The following is a 25407-nucleotide window of genomic DNA, read 5'->3' on the forward strand; positions in this document are numbered from 1 at the left end:
ACATAGTTGGTGTGACTCATGTGAGCGGCGTATTACCAATTTTGGGGGCATGTCCCAAATGGTTTCAAGTTTCTTTTCTTGTTCCAATCTTCTTTTCCAAATTTATATAAGGAGGTGTTTGGGTGAGTTTTCAAATATTGTATATTTGGTTTTTAAAAAACAAAAGGTATTTGGCAAAGCGTCTCCAAAAGTTTTAAAATTGAGCTTTTCAAAAGTGTTTTTGCTTTTCAAAAATCAAATAAACAAGTTTGAAAAGCTCACCCATGTTTGAAAATCTTTACCAGAAGTTGGTTCCGTTTAACAAAAAGAATTTTTTTCTATAAAACATGTATTAATAAAGTAATTTTGTGATGTAAGTAATAACATTAAAAAGTATGCTTACACACTTAGACCATCCGTAGTCGTCCCTAATGGCGTTTTGGCCACAAAACGCCGGAGGTATACCCCCCCCCCCCCAACCCCAGACTTTTTCCTTAGGCGTTTTGGCACAAGCGTTTCCTACAAAACACGCTAAGAAGGCACTAATTTTGAGGGTTTGTGAGAGAGAGGCCTTTTGGAGTCTTTTTCCCACTACACTCACCTTTTGCAAAATGCCCAAAACCTGACTAGACGTCACATGACGTAAAATGTCTGGGTATGCCTAGTTTTAACTACATATGGTCTTATTAATATGTTAAGTTCTTAGCGTTAAAGCATATGCCTAGTAGGCTAGAATTCATCACTGGCAGGAATGCTCGAATGAAATTATTTAACTCACACAAACGAAAGATACACAATAAATTTGGATTAAATTACTCTCAATCTTATTAACAAAAAAATATATATGACTCTAAAACTGACTACAAATCCAAAGAATAGAAAGATTGCTTCTAGTTAGACCCTCGACTTAAATACCCAATACTTTTACCATGCATGTCAGGGTTATAGGTTTTCCCAACAGGTCCAGTTTACCGTCCCCTAGATATGATTCTAAGACGGTGTCACTAGTGAAAAGCAAGCAACATCCCCAAATTTTATAAAACAACAGGTAGTATTGATATGAATATGATATATCTAGAGCTGAGTATATGACCAAATATGTATCATGATAATGCAACAGACGCATCCATCAACATGTGAATCACATACACATTTATTATCATTGTCGTCATTGTCATCAGCAAATCATGGATGCCAAAGCTTCGGTATAGTCATACCCGTAACCAATTATAACAAATCTGACCCGTTAAAAAACATTAAAAAAGATAGCTCCAGATGACTTCAAACACATCTCCCAAGAACAAACCGATTTTACAATGAACAAAACCCCAGTTATATTAAAACCGTAGCAAATCGCTTTTACAGGTTACCTTTCTACAATGATCTCATAAATGAGATGGTGTATATGAATGCAACACATTGCAGTAATTCAAGATGATGCATATATAGGAACTGGCAGAAACGGAAACGGGGCTACAGACGCATACGCCACAGGTGGGCGTGAAACGACCATATTACCCTTGTCGTGTTTTGTCTTGTCGGGATTTCTGCTTTCCTGCTTGTGGGTGGTAGGGTATGAAATGAGCATATTATCCTTGGTGTTTTCTATTGCAAGTGAATGTTGATCGTCATTATAAACTCGGTGGAACATAAGGCCTGACATGAAGACAGGAAGATAAAGAAGGCTTGCGTGAAACATTCTTCTGGCGGTTGTTTTTGTACGGTTTAGAAGAAACGAAACCGCGGTTCCACTAATTGCTAGAGCCAGTAGTGTTGATTCTAGACAGAACCATCCAGAAGTTATGCCCCCTGCAAAATAGTCCACGTCATAAAACAAAGCCTCGTAAATTATTTTATTAAAAAAAGAGTTATTTTGTTCAGTGACTAGGCCTGTAAACAAATCAAATGTCCAGTATACCATTCGGCAGGAAGTTCATTTATTTAAGAAACAAACGAACATTAACACATCTTATTCGTTCGTTTATATTTGTGAACGATAAATCAGTTCGTTCGTTCAATTTTGTTTGTATGTGTTCATTTATGTTCGTTACTTAACGTTTTATTAAGTTCATTCATTTACGTGCGTTAATACATTCATTTAAAATATAACTTTACATTCGTGAACCGTTCATTGAAATTGTTAACGAACTAACATAAATGAAAAACTAACACATTCAACTCTTAATGAGCGAACACGAACGTGTTCAATCATTTGTTTGCTTTAAGTTAAACGAACCAGCACAAACATGTTCCGTTCGCGTTCGTTTACAAGCTTATCCATGCTAACTGTTTATAAAAATTAGAAGTTTTAAATCTATCTAATCAATTACAGATTTCATAGTTGATAGCAAACTTACAATCATAGGCCAAGTATCCCAATGGAATCAAATATATGCAATTTCTCAAAGCCACCAAGGCTGTTCTCCTACCCGAAGGATCAGCAAACGAGAGCATCTTAAACCTGAAATTTACATAAAAGTTGAAACCAACTACACACACACAAACACACTGTGTGTACGTATGCATGTTATAAAGTGCACACACAATCATGTACGATACGCATAACCACAAAATTGAAAGCTCAAAAACAAAATCCATCCTAACTAAACGAATTAAAAACACTAAAAATACAATAAAGATTAGGCTAAAGACGCTCTCGTTAAGTAATTTAAACATCTAACTGTTTTAGAAATCGACAAATTTAATTTCTCTAACCATACCATTTGACTTCTCATTGCATTAAAAACAAAAGAGAAAAACAAAAGCTAGCAACGATGCAGAAAAATAAAACACGTTGAAAAGTGAGTTAGTTGGTAGCATACCCTCCAGTTACATAATCATCACGGCACAAATATGCAAGAGCCATGAAATGTGGTAACTGCCAAAAATACAGTGCAGCAGGAAGGATCCATCCGTTGAGTGAGATCTGACCCGAAGCTGCAGCCCACCTTTCATGTGAAAGAAAGAGAAATAAGAATACAGATCTTGAAACATAATAAAAGGTATACATACTGTCGATATTGAAAGAAAAATATTTTTCAAGAGAGTTTATTAGTCTATTGAGTATTAATTTAATCAAAAACAGATTACCCCATAAGAGGAGGAATTGCACCAACAACGGCTCCAACCCAAGTATTCACCGGATGTATCTGCTTCAATGGTGTGTAAACAAAAGCATAGAGAAAAAGATTTGAAGCACCAAGTCCAGCTGTCAATAAATTAGCCTGCACAAATCTTGCAGATACAGGTGGCAAAATCAGGAAATAAGATAAAAAAATAAAAATGGAATAAAAAAAGCGAGGGAGGGTAAGTAGTAGATTTCTAATACGTAGGCTTGTAAACGAACCACACAAACGGGGCTTGTAACTTGTTTGTGTCTGTTCATTTAACTTTAACTAAACAAATGATCGAACATAAACAAGTAAACGTGCACGGTTTTTTTGTTTGTGTTAACATGAGCATGTTCGTATTCTTTTGTTAAAGTATAAACGAATGGTTCACGAACATAAACGTAGATGAAAAACATAACCGAGCAAACAACAATTAAAAGTAAACGTGGGCATCAATCTATTGGGCCTAGAAAACAATATAACTAGACTAAACTGTAAAAGGCGATACTTTAATTTCATAGAATTAGACTAAACTGTAATGAACATAATGATTTTGAATGAATATATAAACGAACATAATGATTTTGAATGAATATATAAACGAACATAACCATTTGAAATGATGAATATAAACATAAATAAACAAATGTTGGTGAACATAATGAACGACCTAGACATGTGTTCATATTCGTTTGTTTGCCTAAATAAACAAGAAATTTTGTTCTTTATTAAACAAATGAACACCCCGCTGAACGTTAAGGCCTACTAATACCGGTCTTAACAAGCCAGGTTGGACCAACCCCTTAACACTTTCTTGTTCCATTTGTCTTTCAATTTCATAAACATAAACAAGTAACGTATTAAATAAAATGTTCTCATCTTTTTATGTTATATTGTTTTCACCTTTAATTAATTACGTCCTTAAAAAAAATTAAGTAGACATAAAATCAAAGGTGCATAAGCATATTGGTTTATGTTTTTAGTAATTGGTTTAAATATATAGTCAGAATTAACTTATTTTATAAATAAAAAATACTTACTTAAAAAAGTATGTATTTACTTTTATTACTAAAATAACCAAAATAAATTACAATGCTAATATAATTAGTTAGGTTTTCAAATATCTGGCGCGCGTGTCTAGTGTATACATTGGAGTGAATCCAAATTTTGTCTAAACTTTGATGTATGCATCGAAGATGCTACCTGGTTGATTTGGTTGCAATTTATCTCCAAGAACTCGACTGACATTGGGTTACAGGGTCAAATGAGACGAAAATCACTCACAAATGGTTTGGAATGCTTAAAACGTTTAAATTGCTTTACTACAGAAAGGAATATTATTATAGCCATATAGTTTAATTATTTGTTTGAAACATTACTTATTTATGAAATTGAAACTGGTGTCAAATATGGTCCTAACAGGTTACGTTGGGCCGACCCCTTATCACTTTCTTGTTCCATGATCTTTCAATTTCATAATGAGTAATGTATTAAACAAAATAATAAAACTCTATTGCTATAATAATCTTACTGTAACAAAGCGAGTCCAAGGTTTTAAGCATTTAATAAACTTTTGAGGTAAACCAATTTAACTTCTTGAAGATAAACTACAACCAAACCAACCCAGGTTAGACCATCTCCAATGCATACACCATAATTTACACCAACATTGATTTCACTTTAGTTTATACACATACACCGAATACTTTTACTAAATATTTAGAAACTAACCAACTTACAATAACACTTAAAATTATTTCACTTAAATTATTTTATTCAAACGAAATACATACTATTTTACAAAAATTATTTTTTATTTATAAAATAAACATTTTATAATTATATAATTAAACTAATTACTAAACAAAACCATGTTTATGCATCTTTAGTTTTATGTCTACTTAATTATTTAAGAAATTAATAAACTGTAAAATTTACAAAAATACTGAAAACACATAATTGAGTGCTTACAAATTATATAAACTAATTGATAAATGAAAAGTTTAAAAGCTATATGAAATCAATTTCCCACCTTGCTTGCCAATAGAGCTGTGCCAGCTAGACCAACAGAAGAAGCCCATGTAACTACATGAGGAATAGAGATTCGTCCCGAAGGTAATGGTCTTCTCCTTGTTCTATTCATCATTGCATCATTCTTAACCTCAAATACCTAATACACAGATGAAATTAATATAATGCAAAAAGGGCAAAATAACACTAATGATAAAAAAAATGCCACTAATGTGAGGGGAAGAAAACAGTGAAGCAAGTCAGCAACACTGGTTAATAAAAATTATAGCAATAATGATCATTAGTAGTTGTTAATGATATCCCTAAGATCTATTGTTAGGTTTTCCCTTAGAAGAATACTAACAAATCATTAGTAGTTGTTAATGATATCCCTAAGATCTATTGTTAGGCTTTCCCTAAAAAAAATATTAATAATATAAGCATTCCATAAGTTACGCACAAAATGAAACTCTATTACAACATTTGAATGTGAGACTTCACAAACTTTATAGTTGAATTTTAAAGACTAATAGATAGCATATTTTACCAACCTGATTTAAAGTGCTAGCAGATGCTGCTACCATCATGGTTCCCATGGAAGTATAACATAGTCCTGCTAAGTCAACAGTACTACCGCTTCCAAGAACATAGCCTGCTCCAGATGTAGCAACCACTAGCATGCTAGAAGTATGTAATAAAAAAACCAGATAAGATATATAAAAAAAACTATCATAAATTTCCATCTATTCTGAATTTCTGATAAGAAATAAAGATACGCAAAAAACAAGCCACAAGAACTCGAAAGACATTGCATACAGAAAGAAATACAAGCTGACCCTACCTAGTGAAAATCGTGCAAGTAAGTAAAAAACTGAGAATATATTCTATAATGATTCATAGCAACATAAACTTTTCTTCATAATGATATACTGTTTCAGCTTTATAAAGTTACTTAAGGGTTCTAATTCTTTTAGGTAGCATCCATACTAGTAAAAAGATGCAAAAAAAGAAAACAAATGGTATTGACAGTTGTATTATACCACACAATGAGAAGCTGCAATGAGACCGCAACTAAACTGAAGCCATATGCAAATAGTCATGACCCTTTTCTTATTTCTATTTTCACCTATCTTTTAACTAAATTACAACTTTCACCCTCAAGCTTATAACTAATCAAAACTGATCCTACACTTTTACATGTTAGTGCATTAAGATGTTGTACATATAGCTTTTTAGGTTACACATATAGAATATTTATATACTAAATCATAAATACAGCTAAATTTATAGCTAGATTTTAAGTAAGTGATTGCTAAAAAGCTATAAAATATATACGTACAAGCACCACGAAAATCGTGCACTTTTGCACTTTGCGCGTTGTTTTAAGACCCTGTGTACGGCTGTGCACTTCTCGCTTTTTGAAACTGAGGTCATGTTCAATACTTCTACTTTAGTCAAGAAAAACAAGCAATCACTCGTGTGTTATACTTATTTTCTATCTTCATCATCATCATCATCATCATCATCATCATCATCATCGTACTCAGTAAATCCCACCAATAGCAAAGCTATGGTAGGGTCTTAGGCGGGTAAGATGTAGACAGCCTTACCTCTACCCCATAGGGATAGAGAGGCTGCTTCCAGTGAGACCCCCGGCTTGATATAAGTTTTGCATCAAGCCTTGGACATAAGGCACATAACACTCAACCATCGGGACACCAGCCGATTGGTGCATGTACCCTTGTCTTTCGGCTATCAACGCCACCACATGATGCTTGATTAACCTTCCGCCACTTTTAACGTTAATTTCACGACATTGGTAAAATAATGTCAAAATTAGTGCAATTTCACTTTTGCCCACCCGAGGGTTCACGCGTATATACTTATTTTCTATCTTCTTTTCATCAAATCAAAGATATTTGTTCAAACTCGACCTTCCCTATTGGTTTATGAAAAAACTAAATTTTTCAACATTAATCTAGTTCACCAATAATAATCTACATATTACCAATCGCATAACCTAATTCAACAATCATAAACTAATAAGATAACAAACTATTAATTAAATCCTAGCCCCTTGTACTTTCTCTTTTAACAATATGAAAGATATTTGTTCAACACTAATATCATCTCCACCAATCCTAAGCAATTCAATCTCTAAATCATTCATCCATAGAAATCTACATAACCTAATTCAATAATTAATCATAGAAAGCACACATATTAACAATTCAAAATCACCAATAATAATAAATGCATTACAACTAACCTAAGCTTAGCTTTAGACAGCTCCCAATAACACCGACCATAATGTCTGGCCACGTCAGCAAACTTGGCCCCGAACGACGTCGCATCAGCAACCGCAGCTGTCGATCCAATTGCTCCGACTCGGTCAACGGCGGTGGAGCTGGATCTGATGATTAGTCCATGGCCATGATCGGAGATTTGAAATTGCAACAGACGAAGAGGATAATGATAATTATTATTATTATTATTATTATTATTAGGTTGAATAATATTGAGAGGATAATGGAATTTGGTAGAGGTGGCGAGTTGAGTGAATTGACTCAGTGAGTTTGTTCTTGTTCTCCACATGGCCGTAGAGGATCGCCTGAGAGAAAAGAGGTGGCGATGGTTTGTTAAGACGTTGAAAAAGTCGTTCTTGTTGGATGAAATGGTTAACAAATGGAGCAGGTTTTTGGAAGGAAACGGGTTCGGTTTGGAACGTGTTTTATTCATATTAGATAGATATCAAGCCGGGACGGCTATTTTTGTTTTTTTACTCGGTTACTTGTTTTATTTTCTTGTATGCTTAGGCTTCTTGCTAGTTGTCCCTATTCATTTTTACTAGTATCGGCCTTTCAAATAAATCAAGTCGGGATGAGTTTCAGATCAGAATGTGGACCCGGATCAAGTTTCGTTTGGAGCGGAATTTGGGTCTGCACGGGACGGGTTTCAAATCAGAACGGGTTTGATTCGGGGTTTGGGTTGACACGAGTTTCGCACTGGGCCGGTTTCGGATCGGAATGGATTCGGTTGACTTGGATTTCTAACATATCAAAATAATGGTGTAAAGATGTGTGTGTGCGATTGTTTTTTAGTTTAATGACACTGAGTGATGGTTAAAACTTGTGATTCTTGAGTTCTCATTTATGAAACTTGACTTAATTGTGATTTTCTATAAAATACTAGGTTTTTTTCTTGATGGGTTGGTAGGTGACTCAGTACTAAAGTATCAAATTTGAGAGTAGTGTTGAAAGAAAAGAAAAAGAAGAAATATGCCTATATGTAGTTTAGAAAATAATATCATATGATGTACCAACAATGTCTTGAAATACATAGTTAAGTAAAAATTTGTTGATAACAAGTTTAGATCATGTGTGGTCGTAGTTGTGGTCGTAGTTGGGTAAAGCTATATTTTTAGGTATTTTTCGACACATGACGTGTTAGTCAGTAATGAGGCTTCTTGTATAAAGTGGTATATTGCTATAAAGTCCCTATAATGTTTACTCAATTATTTTTTTCTATTTTATTTTTTTAAAATTTTTAATAAAATAAAACAAATAGTATTTTATTAAATAACTGACATTTACATTAAAAATTAAAAACCACAATATAATTTAAAAAAAACTGAAAATTAATCTAAAAAATACATAAATACTACTCGTTTTCATCTTCATTTGTGTCTTGTTGGCCTTTATCTTCAAGTTCGTTTTCATCTAATGACTCATTTCCGTCTTCATCATAGTTTTCATTTTCACCTTCATTTCAAATCCTTCGAACCATCCAAGCATGCTGAACTAAATCCGCCATTAATGCGTTGTTTAATTCTTTTGAACGCAGGGCACACACATTTTCCACTCTCTCAGCCATACTTGCTTGAGTTTGTTCTTGAACATCTTCTGATATATTGCTCTCTATCATCTTCTATAATCATATTATGCAATATGATACACGTTTACATAGCATTTATTATTTTTTCCAACGTCCATAAACGACATGAATTTCTCACAAAATACCAATGTTGTTGATGCAGGATTATTTCATAATTTGAATTATTATTATAATATCTTTTATTAGTTTAAGTTTATCTGGTTTCCAATTTTATCATCTTTTATTTTAGTATAAGTTAAGGTTGACAATTATGTAATTTTCAGTTTCGGAAGCGATCAATGGCTCGAGAGACTCATGATTAATCAAAGACGATAAAACGAACCAAAGGTTCAAGAACAATGTTCTTTTAATAATAAACTAAATCAAAAACTGAAAATTACATAATTGTCAACCTTAACTTATACTAAAATAAAAGATGATAAAATTGGAAACCAGATAAACTTAAACTAATAAAAGATATTTTAATAATAATTCAAATTATGAAATAATCCTGCATCAGTTGTTGAAGAACACTAAAACACCTCTCGATGTCTTTTCGCAATAACTCTTGTACTTTCTTAAAGTATTCCATTTTTTCATCGATCGTGTCTTTAAACGTTTTCACGATAATCAAATATTCCGGATACATCCCATCACCCAAATAGTATATGTGTGAGTAGGAATTATCCTTAAGCCAAAACGTAGCTATCGGTCTGCTCTTTGAGATGTAATCCTCCACCATGGGCGACTGCTCCAAAGCGGCGGGTCATCAAAGTAATCTACAGGGCCAACTTTGAAAATTCGTGTGCCCTTACTTAGCCGGAAAAAATATGCCCCTTAAGCCTTAATGTATTAGATAATGTAAATAATAATTTTTAACAACGATTAAAGTTATGAGAAACATAACAATTAGCAAACTAATGGTATCAGAATGAGTTTATGACATACTTAATAGGCTAATAGCTAACAGGTTATTTGTAAAGCCCTCCTAGCATTCTTGATAGCAATTTGTTGAATCAACTCTCCGTAGTTTATGCTCTCTAATATTCCATTCTCGATAGCTATCATCACCAACCCGCTAATTCTTTCTTAAGGCATTGTGGATTGTAAATAAGATTTCAGTAACTACAATTTCGAAAAACTCCTTTCTACAGATGCTACCGTGACTGCTGGTGTTCGAAGTCGACGTGTTGTTATCCCCGCCTATTCATTTCATTTTTTATTTATATTTTTATTGGTTAATTAAAAGTAATGGGTCTTTTTTCATTTTTAATGGGCCTATAAGTCTTTGGGTAAATAAAAATAAAAGTGAGTCTAATAAGTGTTTTAGTATCATAAAAATAGTTGGATTATAAGCGTTCGGTTATTCTATATATATAATATCGGGAATATTTCAAAAATTGTTGCGCCCCGAAAAAAATGCCCCGGTCGGGTGCCCATCTTGCCCGCCTTTAGTGCCTGCCTTGTCAATCTGCCATCAAAGAGCGTTCTCGTAAACACGGTCTCATTCAATATAATCTCTTTTAAGACATGGTGTGGAGGAGAACAAATAGATTTAATATACTCTACCGCAAGCGTACACACACTTGTATGCTATTATAATATACCTAAGATTTCCTTTGCATAAATAATAACAATATATAAATCACCAATAACGCAAGCAGTTCTTATTCTTCTAACATTACCTAAATGAAAATATTAAATCAAATCTTTATTAAAACCATATAATTTTTTACGAGATTTTCTTACTTTTCAAATGCCAGTATTATGCCCCGATGTTGCGGTGGGGGTGTAAAATCGTACCAAATAGAATCTATGTCACACCACCGCTAGTGACTACCTTTATTGAAAAAAAAAACTTGTATAAAGAAATAAAAAAAAGAGTTAAACCCAACGAAGAGTAAACGTAAACAGTTGAACCACACATGCAAATCGTAAAACATAAAAAACAATAACTAAATTGATCTAGGATATGCGTGTTACGACAGGCCCGTTAAAGGGGAAAATTAGGCGTAAAAATGTTAAATTACACACACACACACACGATGCGACTTGTTAATTCGCAAAATTTAGACCGAAACATAAAATTTATAAAAGATTAAAAGTATAGTGGACCAAAGTTGAAAGTGAAAAGTGTTGGGATTAAATTGTAAAAGGTGTTAAAGTATTGGGTTAAAAGTAAATAATTAATCATAAAAAATGAAAAAGAAAAACCAACCCACTAAAGCCCAAGGTACAAATAATGATGCAATACTTGAGTTGCTAATTGTGTGTGTGTAATGGGTCACTTGATAACTGTGTCCATGTAGGTTGTAAGTATTAAAAAGGAACTATCACAAAGGACATGTGGATAAATAGGGGAGCATAAGCCGATTTCAAACGCTAAACCGGTTCGGGTTAAAACCATTTTGATATGATTAATAAAAGTCAAAACCAGTTTATATGATCTGTTTTGATTTGGCTTACGATTGGTTTTTGGATGTTTTTTTTACCGGGTTCGGTTCTGGTTCTGTTAACTGGTTTGAAATCAATTTCGATATAGATAGCTACAAACTAGTTCCGAACCTACGTTTCAATCAGTTCCTAACTAGTCTCTACATAATCAGTTTCAAACCATTTCGGTTTTGATTCACTTTTCTTGTCGGTTAGCATATATCTCGAGGGAATCTGGTCATGCCGTCCAGGGTCCATGCGAATATATCGATGTTTGCTTTGAGGAAGTGACATAGTCGAGACGTTGTTGCTTCACTTAACATTCTCCCAATTGTGATCGTTTGTTCTTGATAACGGTTATTAATTGGCCATGCATGTCCACTTTTTCTGTGTTGGATTGTGTCCACCGTGTTGGGAAACGTTGTGGTGGATTGTAACATGATCATTCCTCATTTGGCTGGTACTTTCATTATTCCGTGATCCAGTGATACTACGGCTTAGAAAATCAGCGCACCTCGTCGGCCCATGATCAAGTTATAGTTGTAGTTGTTGGATTTTATGGACGTTTCGGGTCAAGTCAACGTGACCGACCCGAACGTGACCCGGACAGAGTTACACCGGGGGTAACGAGATAAAGGCCTACTTAAAGGTTAATTAGGCCCGACACATAAAAATCATGTATTCATGTGTGACTTCAATCATGTCCATACCATCATCATGCCATGTATTCCTTTCCTTGCACTACACCAGCTACTGTTGCCGGATTTCTCGCTGAATTATTGATTTTCATATCACAAAACTTTATTCAATCTTGGATATAAAAGTCACACTAAGCTTGGCCTTCAAAAAAAAAAAATAACTTGGCTCTCTCTGTTAAAACCAAAACACACACACACACACAACTACATTACAAGTGTAATCAAGACCCAAGGAACTACAAGATCAAGAAAGGATTAGGAGACTACAAGATGGTACCTGAGCATTAATACTTGCTTCCGCCGCCGCCGCTAGCCGCCGCCGGAACTTCATTGCTCTTTGATTGTGTCGATCTAGCGTGACTCGTATACTCTCGGTGTCTTCCCGGTTCTCGTAACCGAGGTATATCGACAAACCTCCTATGGTTTATTATTTATAATTTATTGTACTCGTACGCGTTTGTAATTAGATCCGGGTTCGGGTTTCGGTTCATGGTTCGTTTTAAATATTTTATTCCGCTGCGTTTCTTTATTGTTTCGTTAATGAGGTTAATAATTAATATGGATTAATTATTATCGAAACCGAAATATTAAATAAAACGGGTCAAATAGTTTATCCGTTTTTTTCTCGGACCACCGTTGAAACCCAACAGTCGTATCAGAGCCGAGGTTACAACGTACGAGTCGATACCGGTTCGTTTAAAACCGGATCTCCATCTTAAAGTTTAAAACGTTTAAAGTTTATAGATCTAGAATTATTTTCGGGTGATTTTGGATTGGTCAAAGTTTTGTTTATTTTATTTGACCAAGTCAAAACGACCCGAAATTCGTTTTTTGTGAATATGTAAATCCAGCCCCGACCTATGTGATTGATTGGTTGTGTTCGGTGTTTGAGCTTGTTTTGGCCATACAGTTGGTTCAAAAGTTGTAAAAAGGTTATTATTTAATTTTCGGTTTTCTTTTTGGCCATATAGATGGTTCAAATTTGTAATAGGACATATTATTGTTAGTTTATAAATTTGTAATTAAGAAGACGCGAAGATAACCGAGGACGAGCTCATGGACACCTTGGAGTTAGTGGGAGTTCGGACAAGATGACGGGATGCACGGAGAAGTCCATCCTTGTGGTTGTTTGTGTTGTGAACCCCTTGACTTGATCGGTCTCCCTAATTGGCTCTAGCGAGACCGATCACCTTTTAGCCATAAGGATTTACATATTATTGTTATTTGCTATTTGTGGTTGCTTGGATTGTTTATAATAGAATTATAATATCTCCAACCTAATACCAAATAAATTGGAAAATAAACATTTTATTAACCGATTTTTGTTTTGCAAATTAAAAGCGTTTTGATTTCCAAAACTAATAAGTTATTATAACTTAAAATTGGTTAGTCGTATCGCTACAAACTTAGTTTTAATAGGTTATTTAAAACTAAGTGTCCTGAGAGATGAAAGGGTTCATCTATGCGTCGCGGTAATAAATACAGTAAAATTTAACTTTTACTCTATTTGGTAATTTTAAAAATTTTATCCCAATTTAAAACCAATAGTTTATGCCAATCCTACTACAAGTCACACTTGAGACATACTGCGAAATTTCGAGTATTTGGAGCTACAGCACCGTACTTGTTTTCTAGCCTATCCCATCAAGGTGAAAGTGCTTCGTTGACACATCCGGCACCTTCACACGTCACGGTACTAGGACAACTATTATTTTACTCTCCTGTTACGTGCTAAAACTGTTTGGAGACTTAAAATGAGCAAAGATGAGGCTAAACGTATCTATACAGACAATCGTTGTCTCTATAGGCCTCATAACCGAGAGTTGTGCTCTATTCACAATTGGCAATCGTTGTCAGCCTGCCTAACCACTTATTAATGTTGTGTGCTACAGCTGCCTTTAATAACTGGAAGCCAGATTCTCATACTCCTAATTAATTAATGTTATTGGGTCATTAATAATAGGACTACAACATCGAAAATACTAATTAAATTTACTTTTGCTAAATTAATCAGATGTCGTCAAACGAAATTTCACCCTACGCCCTTAAGACTATCCTTGAGAAGGATAAACTGAATGGTACCAACTTCATCGAATGGCATCGCAACTTAAGACTTGTTCTAACCATGGCAAAGGGTCTGTATATTCTCGATGGACCTGTTCCAACCGAGCCTGAAAACAACACAGCCGCTGCAGGAAAGGTTCTTGACAAGCATAAGGATGACTCGGCTGAGGTCTCCTGTATTATGCTAGCCACCATGACTTCTGAGCTTGCTAAAGGCTTGGAAGACTTTGGTGCCTATGAGATGCTTGAACAACTCAAGGGCATGTTCCAGAAACAAGCCCATCAAGAACGTTTCGACACCATGAAACAACTCATCAGTTGCAAGATGGCAGAGGGGTCTCCCGTCAGTGCTCATGTTCTAAAGATGAAGGGGCACATCGATCAGCTCAAGAAACTTGATTATCCCATGCCCGATGAGATGGCATCGGATTTCATTCTCAACTCTCTCCCCAACTCATACGACCAGTTCGTAATGAATTTCAACATGAATGGTTGGGTGAAGACGGTGCCGGAGCTTCATAACATGCTCAAGACGGCTGAAATGAACATTCCTTCTAGGACCAATCAAGTTCTGATGATTCGATCTGCTGGTGTCAAGAAGCCAAAACCAAAGAATCGGGGTTTTAAGGGAAAAGGCAAGAAGAAAGTTACTGTTGCTGCCCATGTTGCCACCAACACTAACAAAGTGGTTGCAAAGAAAAAACCGCCGCCCTTTGAGGAGCGCAAGTGCTTCAAATGCAACCAAATGGGGCACTGGATGAGAAACTGCCCCGAGCACCTTGCTGAGATCAGATAGAAGAGAGCCAATGGTGAAGGCTCTTCTGGAGGTATTTCCATATACGTTATTGAACTTTTCACTGTCTCTAGCAACACATGGGTATTTGATACCGGATGTGGTTACCACATCGTTAATGTCTTGCAGGAACCTGAGAAGTGGAGGAAACTGAATAACGGCATCATGGAACTCATCGTTGGAGATGGGAAGAGAGTACCAGTTCTGGCAACTGGAGTATTTCATTTTGCTTGTCCATCTGGCCTAGTTTTTCCTTTAAATAATTGTTTGTATGCTCCTGGCTTGACCAGAAACATCATTTCAGTTTCGTTGTTATTTGAACAAGGATTTAAGTATGTTCTTAATGGCATGGCTATTTCTGCTTACTTAAATGATATCTTTTATTTTGAGGCTAAACCTCGAAATGGTATTTATGAGATTGATGTTCAACCTGACAATAACGTATATCATCTTTCAAAACGTATGAAGACTAGTTTCAACGATACTTTTCTATGGCATTGCCGACTTGGCCACATAAGCAAGGCAAGAGTTAAAAGACTCCAATCCGAAGGTATTCTTGAACACTCTGGACCGGACTCTTTTAACACTTGTGAATCTTGCTCAGCTGGCAAACTCGCCAAAGACTCCTTCACTAATAAAAGTGAACGAGCAAGTGATCTATTAGGACTCATACATACTGATGTATGTGGACCTTTTAGAACCATGACTAGAAACCATGAAAGATACTTCGTTTCTTTTATCGACGATTATAGTCGATACGCTTATGTGTATCTTATGAAACACAAGCACGAAACTTTTGAAAAGTTCAAAGAGTTTCAAAGCGAAGTGGAAAACCAACTTGACAAAACCATTAAGATACTTCGATCAGATCGATGTGGAGAGTATCTCAGCACAGAGTTCATCACTCATCTAAAAGAGCATGGAATTGTTTCACAGCTCACTCATCTTGGCACACCCCAACTTAATGGCGTGAGCGAGAGGAGAAACCGAACCTTGCTAAACATGGTTCGATCGATGATGTGTAGAACCAACTTGCCTCACTCCTTTTGGGGTTACGCCCTTATGACCGCCGCTCGCATTGTCAATCTAGCTCCAACTAAGAAGATAGACAAGACTCCATATGAGATATGGCATAAGGGAAAGAAACCCAAGTTGTCTTATCTTAGAGTTTGAGGATGTGATGCTTATATCACAAGTGAGTCTGATGACAAACTTGATCCCCGCGGCGAAAAAGTTATTTTCGTCGGATACTACTACAAGAGCGGTTATTACTTTTTCCATCCTGATACAAATACGATTTCTGTCAGGAGGAAAGGCTACTTTCTTGAAGAAGAATTTCTTAGTCAAGGAACTAGAAGTAACATTGTTGATCTTGAAGAAATTCAAGAACCACAACCAACTGCTGAGGAAGTTGGAGAGTCTGATCAACAAGTTGTTGTTGCTGATACATCAGACGTGAACACAAGCGTTCGCAGAAGTAGTAGGACTCCCGTACCAAATTCTAGATACTTATGTCATCTAGATGGTGCCGAAGTCTTATTAGTAGCCGAGTCTGGGGACGAGCCTACTAACTACAAGTCTGCTATCTTGGATCCGGAATCCAAGAAATGGCAAGATGCCATGAATGCTGAGATGCAGTCCATGCATGATAACCAAGTTTGGAACTTGGTTGAGCTACCCCCCGATTGTCGGGCAGTAGGGAGCAAATGGATTTTCAAGAAGAAAACCGACATGCATGGAAATGTTCAAACCTACAAAGCACGGCTAGTCGCGAAAGGTTTCACTCAAACTCAAGGTGTTGACTATGAGGAAACTTTTTCGCCCGTTGCTATGACTAAGTCAATTAGGATTTTGCTTGCCATTGCTGTATACTATGATTATGAGATATGGCAAATGGATGTCAAAACCGCTTTCCTTAATGGACATCTTTCTGAAGATGTCTATATGGTTCAGCCTGAAGGTTTTGTCAATCCAAAATATCCTAATAAGGTTTGCAAATTGAACAAGTCCATTTATGGACTTAAGCAGGCATCTCGAAGCTGGAATCTTCACTTTGACGAGAAAATCAAAGAGTTTGGTTTTGTTAAAAACGAAGATGAACCTTGTGTTTACAGAAAGGCTAGTGGGAGCACTATATCATTCCTCATTTTGTATGTGGATGATATACTGATCATTGGAAACGACATTCCTATGCTTAAACAAGTTAAGCTATGGTTGGAATCTTGTTTTGCAATGAAAGATCTTAGAGAAGCCGCTTATATTCTGGGAATAAAGATCTATAGAGATAGATCTAAGCGGATTCTAGGGCTTAGTCAAAGTACTTACATAGACAAAGTAATGGCACGCTTCTCAATGGAAAACTCCAAGAAAGGAGCTGTTCCAATGACTAAGGGAACCGTGTTGAGCAAATCGCAATCTCTGGCAACGAACATTGAATCTAAACGTATGCAAGCAATTCCATATGCTTCAGCGGTTGGCTCAATCATGTATGCTATGTTATGTACTAGACCTGACGTCTCGTATGCCTTGAGCATGACCAGTCGTTTTCAACAGAGTCCTGGCATTGCCCATTGGACTGCTGTGAAGAACATTCTAAGATACTTGAATAGGACCAAAGACATGTTCTTGGTGTTTGGGGGAGTGGAAGAGGAGCTTACTGTAAAGTGTTACACTGATGCTAGCTTCCAGACTGACCGAGATGATTCTCGCTCACAGTCAGGTTTCGTTTTCACTCTCAATGGAGGAGCTGTTTATTGGAAGAGCTCCAAGCAGAGTGTAGTAGCGGATTCTACCACCGAATCTGAATATATAGCCGCATCTGATGCAGCTAAGGAGGCTGCTTGGATGAAGAAGTTCATCAACGATCTTGATGTAGTTCCGAGTATCCACAAACCAATCGAGATATTCTGTGATAACACAGGTGCTATTGCTCAAGCCAAAGAGCCAAGGTCTCATCACAGGACCAAGCACATTCTAAGGAAGTTCCATCTTATTCGGAAAATATTGGAACGAAGTGACATCGTGATAAGCAAAGTAAACACAGATCAAAATCTAGCCGATCCGTTCACTAAGCCAATGACTCAGGACAAACATGATCAGCATAGAGATGCTATCGGGCTTAGACTTGCTAGTAATTTATTTTGATTTAGTATTTGGATGTATGAACATTCAAACAGTTGTACTTTTTAGTTCACTTTTGATTTAATGGTTAAATGCAAACGATGAATGATACAACTGTGTTCTTTTAATACGTTTAATCCATGAATATTATATTCTAAATTATTCGTAGTCGGTCAGACTCGTGGGAACGATTCTTAATTAAGACTATTATGACTTTGGACTCAAGAAGTTGACTTCCAAACTCACAGACCTCATTATTAATGACGTTGGATGTAACTCGCATCAAATCATCTTCATGGATCTTGATCATAAGATGTTTTGATAATTGTATGCTCATTTAGTATCCTTAGACCTGAGATACATATTAGAACTTTCGTTTACCGAGGAATATTCTTTGATCATGTCAACCGCTGTTGCGTAACTGCCAGCCATAAAGACACTGGTTGGGAATGTTCTGGAGTTCAGTGGGAGTTGTATGTAGTCAAGATGGGATTCTGTACTCTTACATTCAAATGTAACAGTTAGACATTTTGGCGCCCTCGTTGATTCAAACTGGTAAAGTGTGAGGCCTCACCCAAACTAACTGTGTGTTTGATTGGACCACTTTGACTCTATATCGAGAACTAAAATAATTGAACACTATATGAGATTGATTTGATCCATGTCTCATTGTTCAAATTAATGTCTTATACAGATGGGATAGATGACGACGATTACTATAAATTCATTGTCTTGCAATAAGGTATTCCAAGATACTTTGGTTATGGATTTAAAATGTCACATTCGGTTGGGGACATCTATGTGTAGCTAGAACGCCTCTGGCTGTCAGCGTTGTGATACATGACCCAAATACGTCCAAGTGGGAGACTGTTGGATTTTATGGACGTTTCGGGTCAAGTCAACGTGACCGACCCGAACGTGACCCGGACAGAGTTACACCGGGGGTAACGAGATAAAGGCCTACTTAAAGGTTAATTAGGCCCGACACATAAAAATCATGTATTCATGTATGACTTCAATCATGTCCATACCATCATCATGCCATGTATTCCTTTCCTTGCACTACACCAGCTACTGTTGCCGGATTTCTCGCTGAATTATTGATTTTCATATCACAAAACTTTATTCAATCTTGGATATAAAAGTCACACTAAGCTTGGCCTTCAAAAAAAAAATAACTTGGCTCTCTCTGTTAAAACCAAAACACACACACACACAACTACATTACAAGTGTAATCAAGACCCAAGGAACTACAAGATCAAGAAAGGATTAGGAGACTACAAGATGGTACCTGAGCATTAATACTTGCTTCCGCCGCCGCTAGCCGCCGCCGGAACTTCATTGCTCTTTGATTGTGTCGATCTAGCGTGACTCGTATACTCTCGGTGTCTTCCCGGTTCTCGTAACCGAGGTATATCGACAAACCTCCTATGGTTGATTATTATTTATAATTTATTGTACTCGTACGCGTTTGTAATTAGATCCGGGTTCGGGTTTCGGTTCATGGTTCGTTTTAAATATTTTATTCCGCTGCGTTTCTTTATCGTTTCGTTAATGAGGTTAATAATTAATATGGATTAATTATTATCGAAACCGAAATATTAAATAAAACGGGTCAAATAGTTTATCCGTTTTTGTCCCGGACCACCGTTGAAACCCAACAGGAGTGACATTTCACGATCAAGAAATCTGCATAATTGGTTATGGATAATTTGTTGGCTTCCAAGGTGATCTGAAGGGTGATTTGGCCTTTTAGAATTATTGTTGATATGGCGAAGCCTTGCAATGCTCTCTATTATGGACGTATGCTTGCTTGTGTGATGCCCGACAATTGCTCGAAACATTGGTTAAAAATAAATTTGGTAGCTAATTTTCTAAATGAATATTAACATTGTTGCTTCGATAGCCTTTACTTGGTTTAGAGGAGGGAAGTACACCACTTTTTTAGCCCAGTCTCTTGTCGGATTTTAAACATTTGTCCATGTGACCTTGAACCATAATTTCTACCTTCTCTTTTTCTCGTGTGCTGTCTTATTTGATAACTAGTTTTAGAAACCCGTGTATTACACGAGATAAATTAATGTATAAATTACAATGAATAATTTAATATAAATAAAAAAAAGATAACTAAGCCTTTTTATATTATGTAAAAAATGTATTACAAATATAGTCGTATTATATCATCAAATATATTTGACTTTTAAATCGAGAATGAGTTGTTCTACAATCGGTATACGATAATGAAGCAATGCCACTGAAGGAAAATTTAAAACAATGAGGTCTTTCGATGTGAAAGATATAGCTAAAGTCTTTCACAAATTTTCAATATTTAATAAACACGGTTTGTTGTAGATTTTTGAATTTCACAAGTATGTTGTGAAATATATTCTAACAATGTACATTAGTATAATATGTAAATATTTATTTGTATAAAAATGTATAGATATAATATAAATAGAGTTTAAATAAAGGTGAATAATTTAATTAGATATAATATAAATAGAGTGTAAAAGAAAAGTGAATAATTTTTTATATTTGCCATATATAAGTTTTGGAGGGAAAAAATTGTAAGAATTAACCATAAACTAATACGTGTCACAATTATTTTACTTTATTAGAAAAGGTAGATGTGGTAAAGCTCACCCCGTTTGATGGACTTCTCAATCTCTTTTTTAGCGCTCTGCATGTTTCCATACCGATGTCGTTTTTCCTTATGGAAGTCACTGTATTCCTTGAGGTCAGGTCCGATCGTCACCTTGTTATGTTTTGGTGGCTGAAATATATATATATATATATATATATACTAAGCCGTTGCTAAGAATTCTGCTTGTGTTTTTGTTAAAGGTGTGAATGGTGTGTACGGTTTATCATTCGGCCACCTGGCCTTCTGATGTTTGTCACACGGGGTGAAATTTACATGTCTATGATGGTTCCTTGGGGTCCTCGACTAGCTATGTTGTTACCAGGGCCTTTGTCATCACTATGTTTCCTTTTCGGAAACAACCTTTTATGCTCGTTAGGAGGTTGGTTACGAGAGCTTCTTTGTTGCATTGCGGTTTCGCCTTGAAGGTATCCTTCTGTTCTTTCGTATGCTTCTTCAATTGTGAAAGGAAAATTTTCTATTTAGATATTTGTATAGCTCGTTCGTCCGAATACCATGGATGTTTCCGGATATCTGTTGTCTTTCGTTTGCATTCAAGATCTAGGGAGACTCTCGTTATTATCTTTCCATGAAGCTTCTCCCGTTTTGGTTTTCTAATTATCTAATGACTGATGCAGTGCAGTTCGATGGGGTCTTTTGTGCATTTTATTTTGTTGACTAAAATGTAAGAAGAACTTCTCTTTTAGTTCAATAAAGCTATTTATGATCCCTTTTGGTAGATCTGCCATCCATACTCTAGCTGGTATAATTAGTGTTTGCAAGAACATTTGACACCATTCTGGCATGACCGACCTTTCTACACATGCAGCAACGATGCATGTATTCATGTGGTCTTCTAGGTATGAGGATTCGCCATACTATCGTTTTTTAGGCGACAACTTTGTTTTTGGTGAACATGGAAACTCAACTATTTATTTTAGAAGATAATGGTGTCTTGTAGATTGTAAGGTTTCTACAGGTCATCCTCGTTGGTGGGGATGGCATGTTCGGTTCGGATCGGTTGCGGAATTGTGAGTACGGGGAGAAGGTTTGGGGTTATGATGCGGGACAGACGAAAGAAGGCTGTTGTGTTGTGCATGTTAGCGGTGGTGGAATTGTGGTTGCTAACAATGATTCTTTGTCAAAGGATAACTGAAGTTGGATGCATTTTAGTCTTTCTTCCCTACCGTATTAATTAGTTGCCTACCGATACGCTAGCAAAATTGGTTCGTATTAGCTCAATTGAGATAACTGGTGCTGAGGACGAAGTTGTCTGTGCTGGGTTGACAACCGCCCAGAAGACGGTGTTTCAGTGTTTGAGGTGGCCGGGAACGTTGAGTTAGTTGGAGGTCTTTGATTTTCCATCGTGACGTGGGAAGACAATTTAGACTTTAAATAATCCTAAAGGCGGATGTATTCAAGTAAAGAATGGTCTCAAGGATCGCGTCAATGTTGAAACGGGCAAGCCATGAGGGTCTATATCAGTGTAGAGTATGGTCAAAGAGTGGAATGTCTTGGAACCTAAAGCTACTAAAAGAGAGAGTAATGTCGTTAGACTCGCCACATGATAGGGGGATAACATATGACCACCTCCGGCGTGAAGAAAAGTATTTAATACATTTGGATACACAATTGATTTCTATTAAGGTGTAAATGAGTCTAGTCGTTCGTAAGTTACTCATGATCAACTTACTAAAGGTATGAATCTACCTGAGCTTAAACTATGTCAAGCTTTTAATGACCCCAAGTCCAACTCAAGTATGAGTTTCATATGCCAAGTTTGATTATCCTAGAAGTCTATTATTAATATAAATGAAATGTTGTTTAATATAATAAACATATAATTACGTAATGTAAATTAGAGACACACCATTATGTTTAATACTTGTTTCTTTTGCTTGTGTACTTTATGCATCTTGTGTAATATATGCAACTAGTAATTTATGTAATTTGTGAATTTTGTGAATGTGTAATTAATATAATTTGGGCAATTTGTGTAATTAGTGTATATGTAAGTTGGATAATTTGTATAATTAGTGTAGACATAATTTGTGTAACTTATGTCATTTTTGAATTGTGTAGTAATTTGGGTAATTTGTTTAGTTATGGTATTTTTGAACAAGTAGATTAACGATTTTTGAAGCTTCTATTAACGTTTTGAATATATTATGAAACCATAAATTTGTTCAATTACAATGAGAGACATAAATACAATACAATAACTAATATCTATGGATACTATTAAATATATGCAAGCTAATTGTGTAGAAACAATTACTCTAATATATTGACCAAACATGATTTGTTCTTTTATAATTAATTGATTTATTACCAATCCTTAATAGCTTCTATGTATTGAAACATGTAGTATGATATTAGAAATGTGTGATCACATATTAAAAAAGTGTTATAGGAGCACTTACATTATTTGAAATGTGAAAATTGTTCGTAAAAAAAGTTTAGTTATTAAAAAATTGTTTTAATATTGAAAGAAAATAAAAAAGATGTGATGTGTTTGACAATTCTTGTAGTTATTTTTCCATAAATACAGTTCTATCATTTAGTATTAGTGTTTCTATCATGCCCGGTCAATTTGTAAAAAAACCTGTTTGAATAAATTTGGTGAGCATGCTCTTCACTGTAAGGAATTGCCGGGGTTCAAGTATCGTCACGACTGGGTTAGAGATGTCTTATGGGATGTGCTTAGGCGTGCCGGGATCTCAGCCAAAAAAGAGGCACCTGTTAACTTTCTTCCTGCGGACGTTCTTGTGTTTGGATAGGCAGGGGGTAAGCATGCATGTGTCGACCTCACTGGGTGTCCCCGTTGGTGGGGCTGAGAGACAGTGGTTTCGTTCCGAGACAGGCGGTTTTGAGGGCGGAATCTAGGAAGGTTGCTAAGCATGAGGCAGCGTGTTTGGAAAATCAGAACGTGTTCATTCCATTTGCCTTCGACACATTTGGATCTCTAGCTCCCGAGGCGGTTCGCTTCTTGGAACGGGTGCAGAAGGTGGTCCACAGTGACTCGCAGGGCCCGATGAACCAATGATTTATATTTAGTATAATAGGCTTTGCGATCCAAAATGGGGTAGCGGCACAGCTTGTTGTTCGCTTACCCATTATCCAGATGTAGTTTGGTTGATGTTAAATGTTAATAAAATCTTTAATCATTATTAATCAAAGTCTAATAGTTAAAAAAATCAACTCTTTTATTTTTATACTATGGTTTAATCAAAACCACATATTCATTACTCATTTAATTGAATGAGGGATCAGAATTGGTTTTCAAAGTTCTTATAACTTTACAAGTTCTTAAAATATCCATCTTTTATACATATAACTAGGCTAGCTACCCGTGTAACACACGGGTTAGAATAAATAAATTTATTTAAACAATAATATAATGTGACATACAAAAAAATATGTTCAATAGATATAAACATATATTATATGGTATAATAGATTACACACTATACAGTATGGAAATAGAAAATTTATAAATCTATAAATATTTCTTGATACACAATATGTATAGTTTTATCTGTAACTTTACTTGTTTTTTGAAAACTTTGTAGTTTCACATTGTTTATGATTTTAACTCTAGATAATGCAACAAAATAACTGGTCATGAGTTAAAACAAATTGTCTAAAAAACAAACCAACAAATATACAATGATTGACCTTCGCTTTTGTTAATCTTCATTCTAAACAAAAATTAAGTGAAAATTTCATTCTTTAAAATTAGTACTTTTATCTAAAGGTGTAGGATTTAAAAATAATAATAATAATAAAATTGTGAGTTCCAATATTATTTCCGGATATGATTTCGGCTTCTATAGCACGATTATCATATTGTATTTTTCACATGTAGCTTAATTTCATTGCATAGACCAATTTTCTAGTTAATATTTCAATCAGCATCAACTCAACACCAGCTTTTAGAACTAACCTATGACTTAACAACCTTATATTTTGAGGTCATTTAAAAAGTCAATAAACTAATACTTTCTTGTAACGTATCATTTTATGTCTGATAGATACCACATGAAGAATATAAGGATATACAAAATCAATTTATCGTCTGATTAACAGTGTGCTAACGTTTAACATTTGTATTCCAAAGGTAAGAAGTTGTCTTTACCGCATGTAAAACCAAAACATGTAGTATAATGTTAATATTTTTGTGTATTTTTAAGATGATAAACTTAACATAAATGATGGGTTGATTAAATAGCAAATTAAAAAAATGTTGTAAATGACTACTTTTTTAAACCAACCCGTGGATCGAAACCCATTCTAATAATAAATTGTTTTGACTTGAATCATGTTTGATACTTTAACCGGTTAAAAAACCCGTCGTTTAAATTAACATAAACACTAAGAATACTTCAATAGTTAATTTGTCTTTTTAAGAGTTTGAATGATTAAAAAGAAAAAAAAATGTATTTAATATGAGATAGATGAAGGAAAATTTAATTTACAAAATTATTAATAATAAAAGATAAAATGTATTTAACCGGTTCTCAAAGTTCTTACAACTTAACAAGTTCTTAAAATATCCATCTTTTATACATATAATCATGATAATTATAATTAACCTACATATCTTATGTCTATATAAAAAATTAATTAATATATATATAAATAGGTATAAAGGTCTATAAATCACAAATAAAATGACTAATATA

General features: G+C 35.2%; 1 protein-coding gene across 1 annotated transcript; it reads right to left on the minus strand.

Annotated features, from left to right (window-relative positions):
* Nucleotides 1-1106: 1106 nt before the first annotated feature.
* LOC143594882 (protoheme IX farnesyltransferase, mitochondrial-like) lies at nucleotides 1107-7768 on the minus strand. Its single transcript, XM_077074078.1, has 7 exons — nucleotides 7369-7768; nucleotides 5651-5780; nucleotides 5122-5259; nucleotides 3070-3203; nucleotides 2802-2927; nucleotides 2337-2440; nucleotides 1107-1788 (listed from the first exon to the last, which is right to left on the minus strand). Exons 1-7 carry the CDS (start codon nucleotides 7692-7694, stop codon nucleotides 1409-1411), a joined length of 1338 nt encoding a protein of 445 aa, XP_076930193.1. The 5' UTR covers nucleotides 7695-7768; the 3' UTR covers nucleotides 1107-1408.
* Between the last annotated feature and the right edge of the window lie 17639 nt (nucleotides 7769-25407).

Source organism: Bidens hawaiensis, unplaced genomic scaffold (assembly GCF_021521415.1).
Source record: "Bidens hawaiensis isolate Kalapana, Puna unplaced genomic scaffold, B.hawaiensis_p1.1 tig00044280_1, whole genome shotgun sequence".
Lineage (NCBI taxonomy): Eukaryota > Viridiplantae > Streptophyta > Magnoliopsida > Asterales > Asteraceae > Bidens > Bidens hawaiensis.

Excerpts from the sequence above, each read along its gene's own strand:
- LOC143594882 (XM_077074078.1), bottom strand. The coding sequence starts at position 7,694 with ATGTGGAGAACAAGAACAAACTCACTGAGTCAATTCACTCAACTCGCC. Across the intron at positions 2,928-3,069 it reads GCAATTCCTCCTCTTATGGG|GTGGGCTGCAGCTTCGGGTC; the intron begins GTAATCTGTTTT and ends TTCACATGAAAG. Across the intron at positions 1,789-2,336 it reads GGGATACTTGGCCTATGATT|GGGGCATAACTTCTGGATGG; the intron begins GTAAGTTTGCTA and ends ACTATTTTGCAG.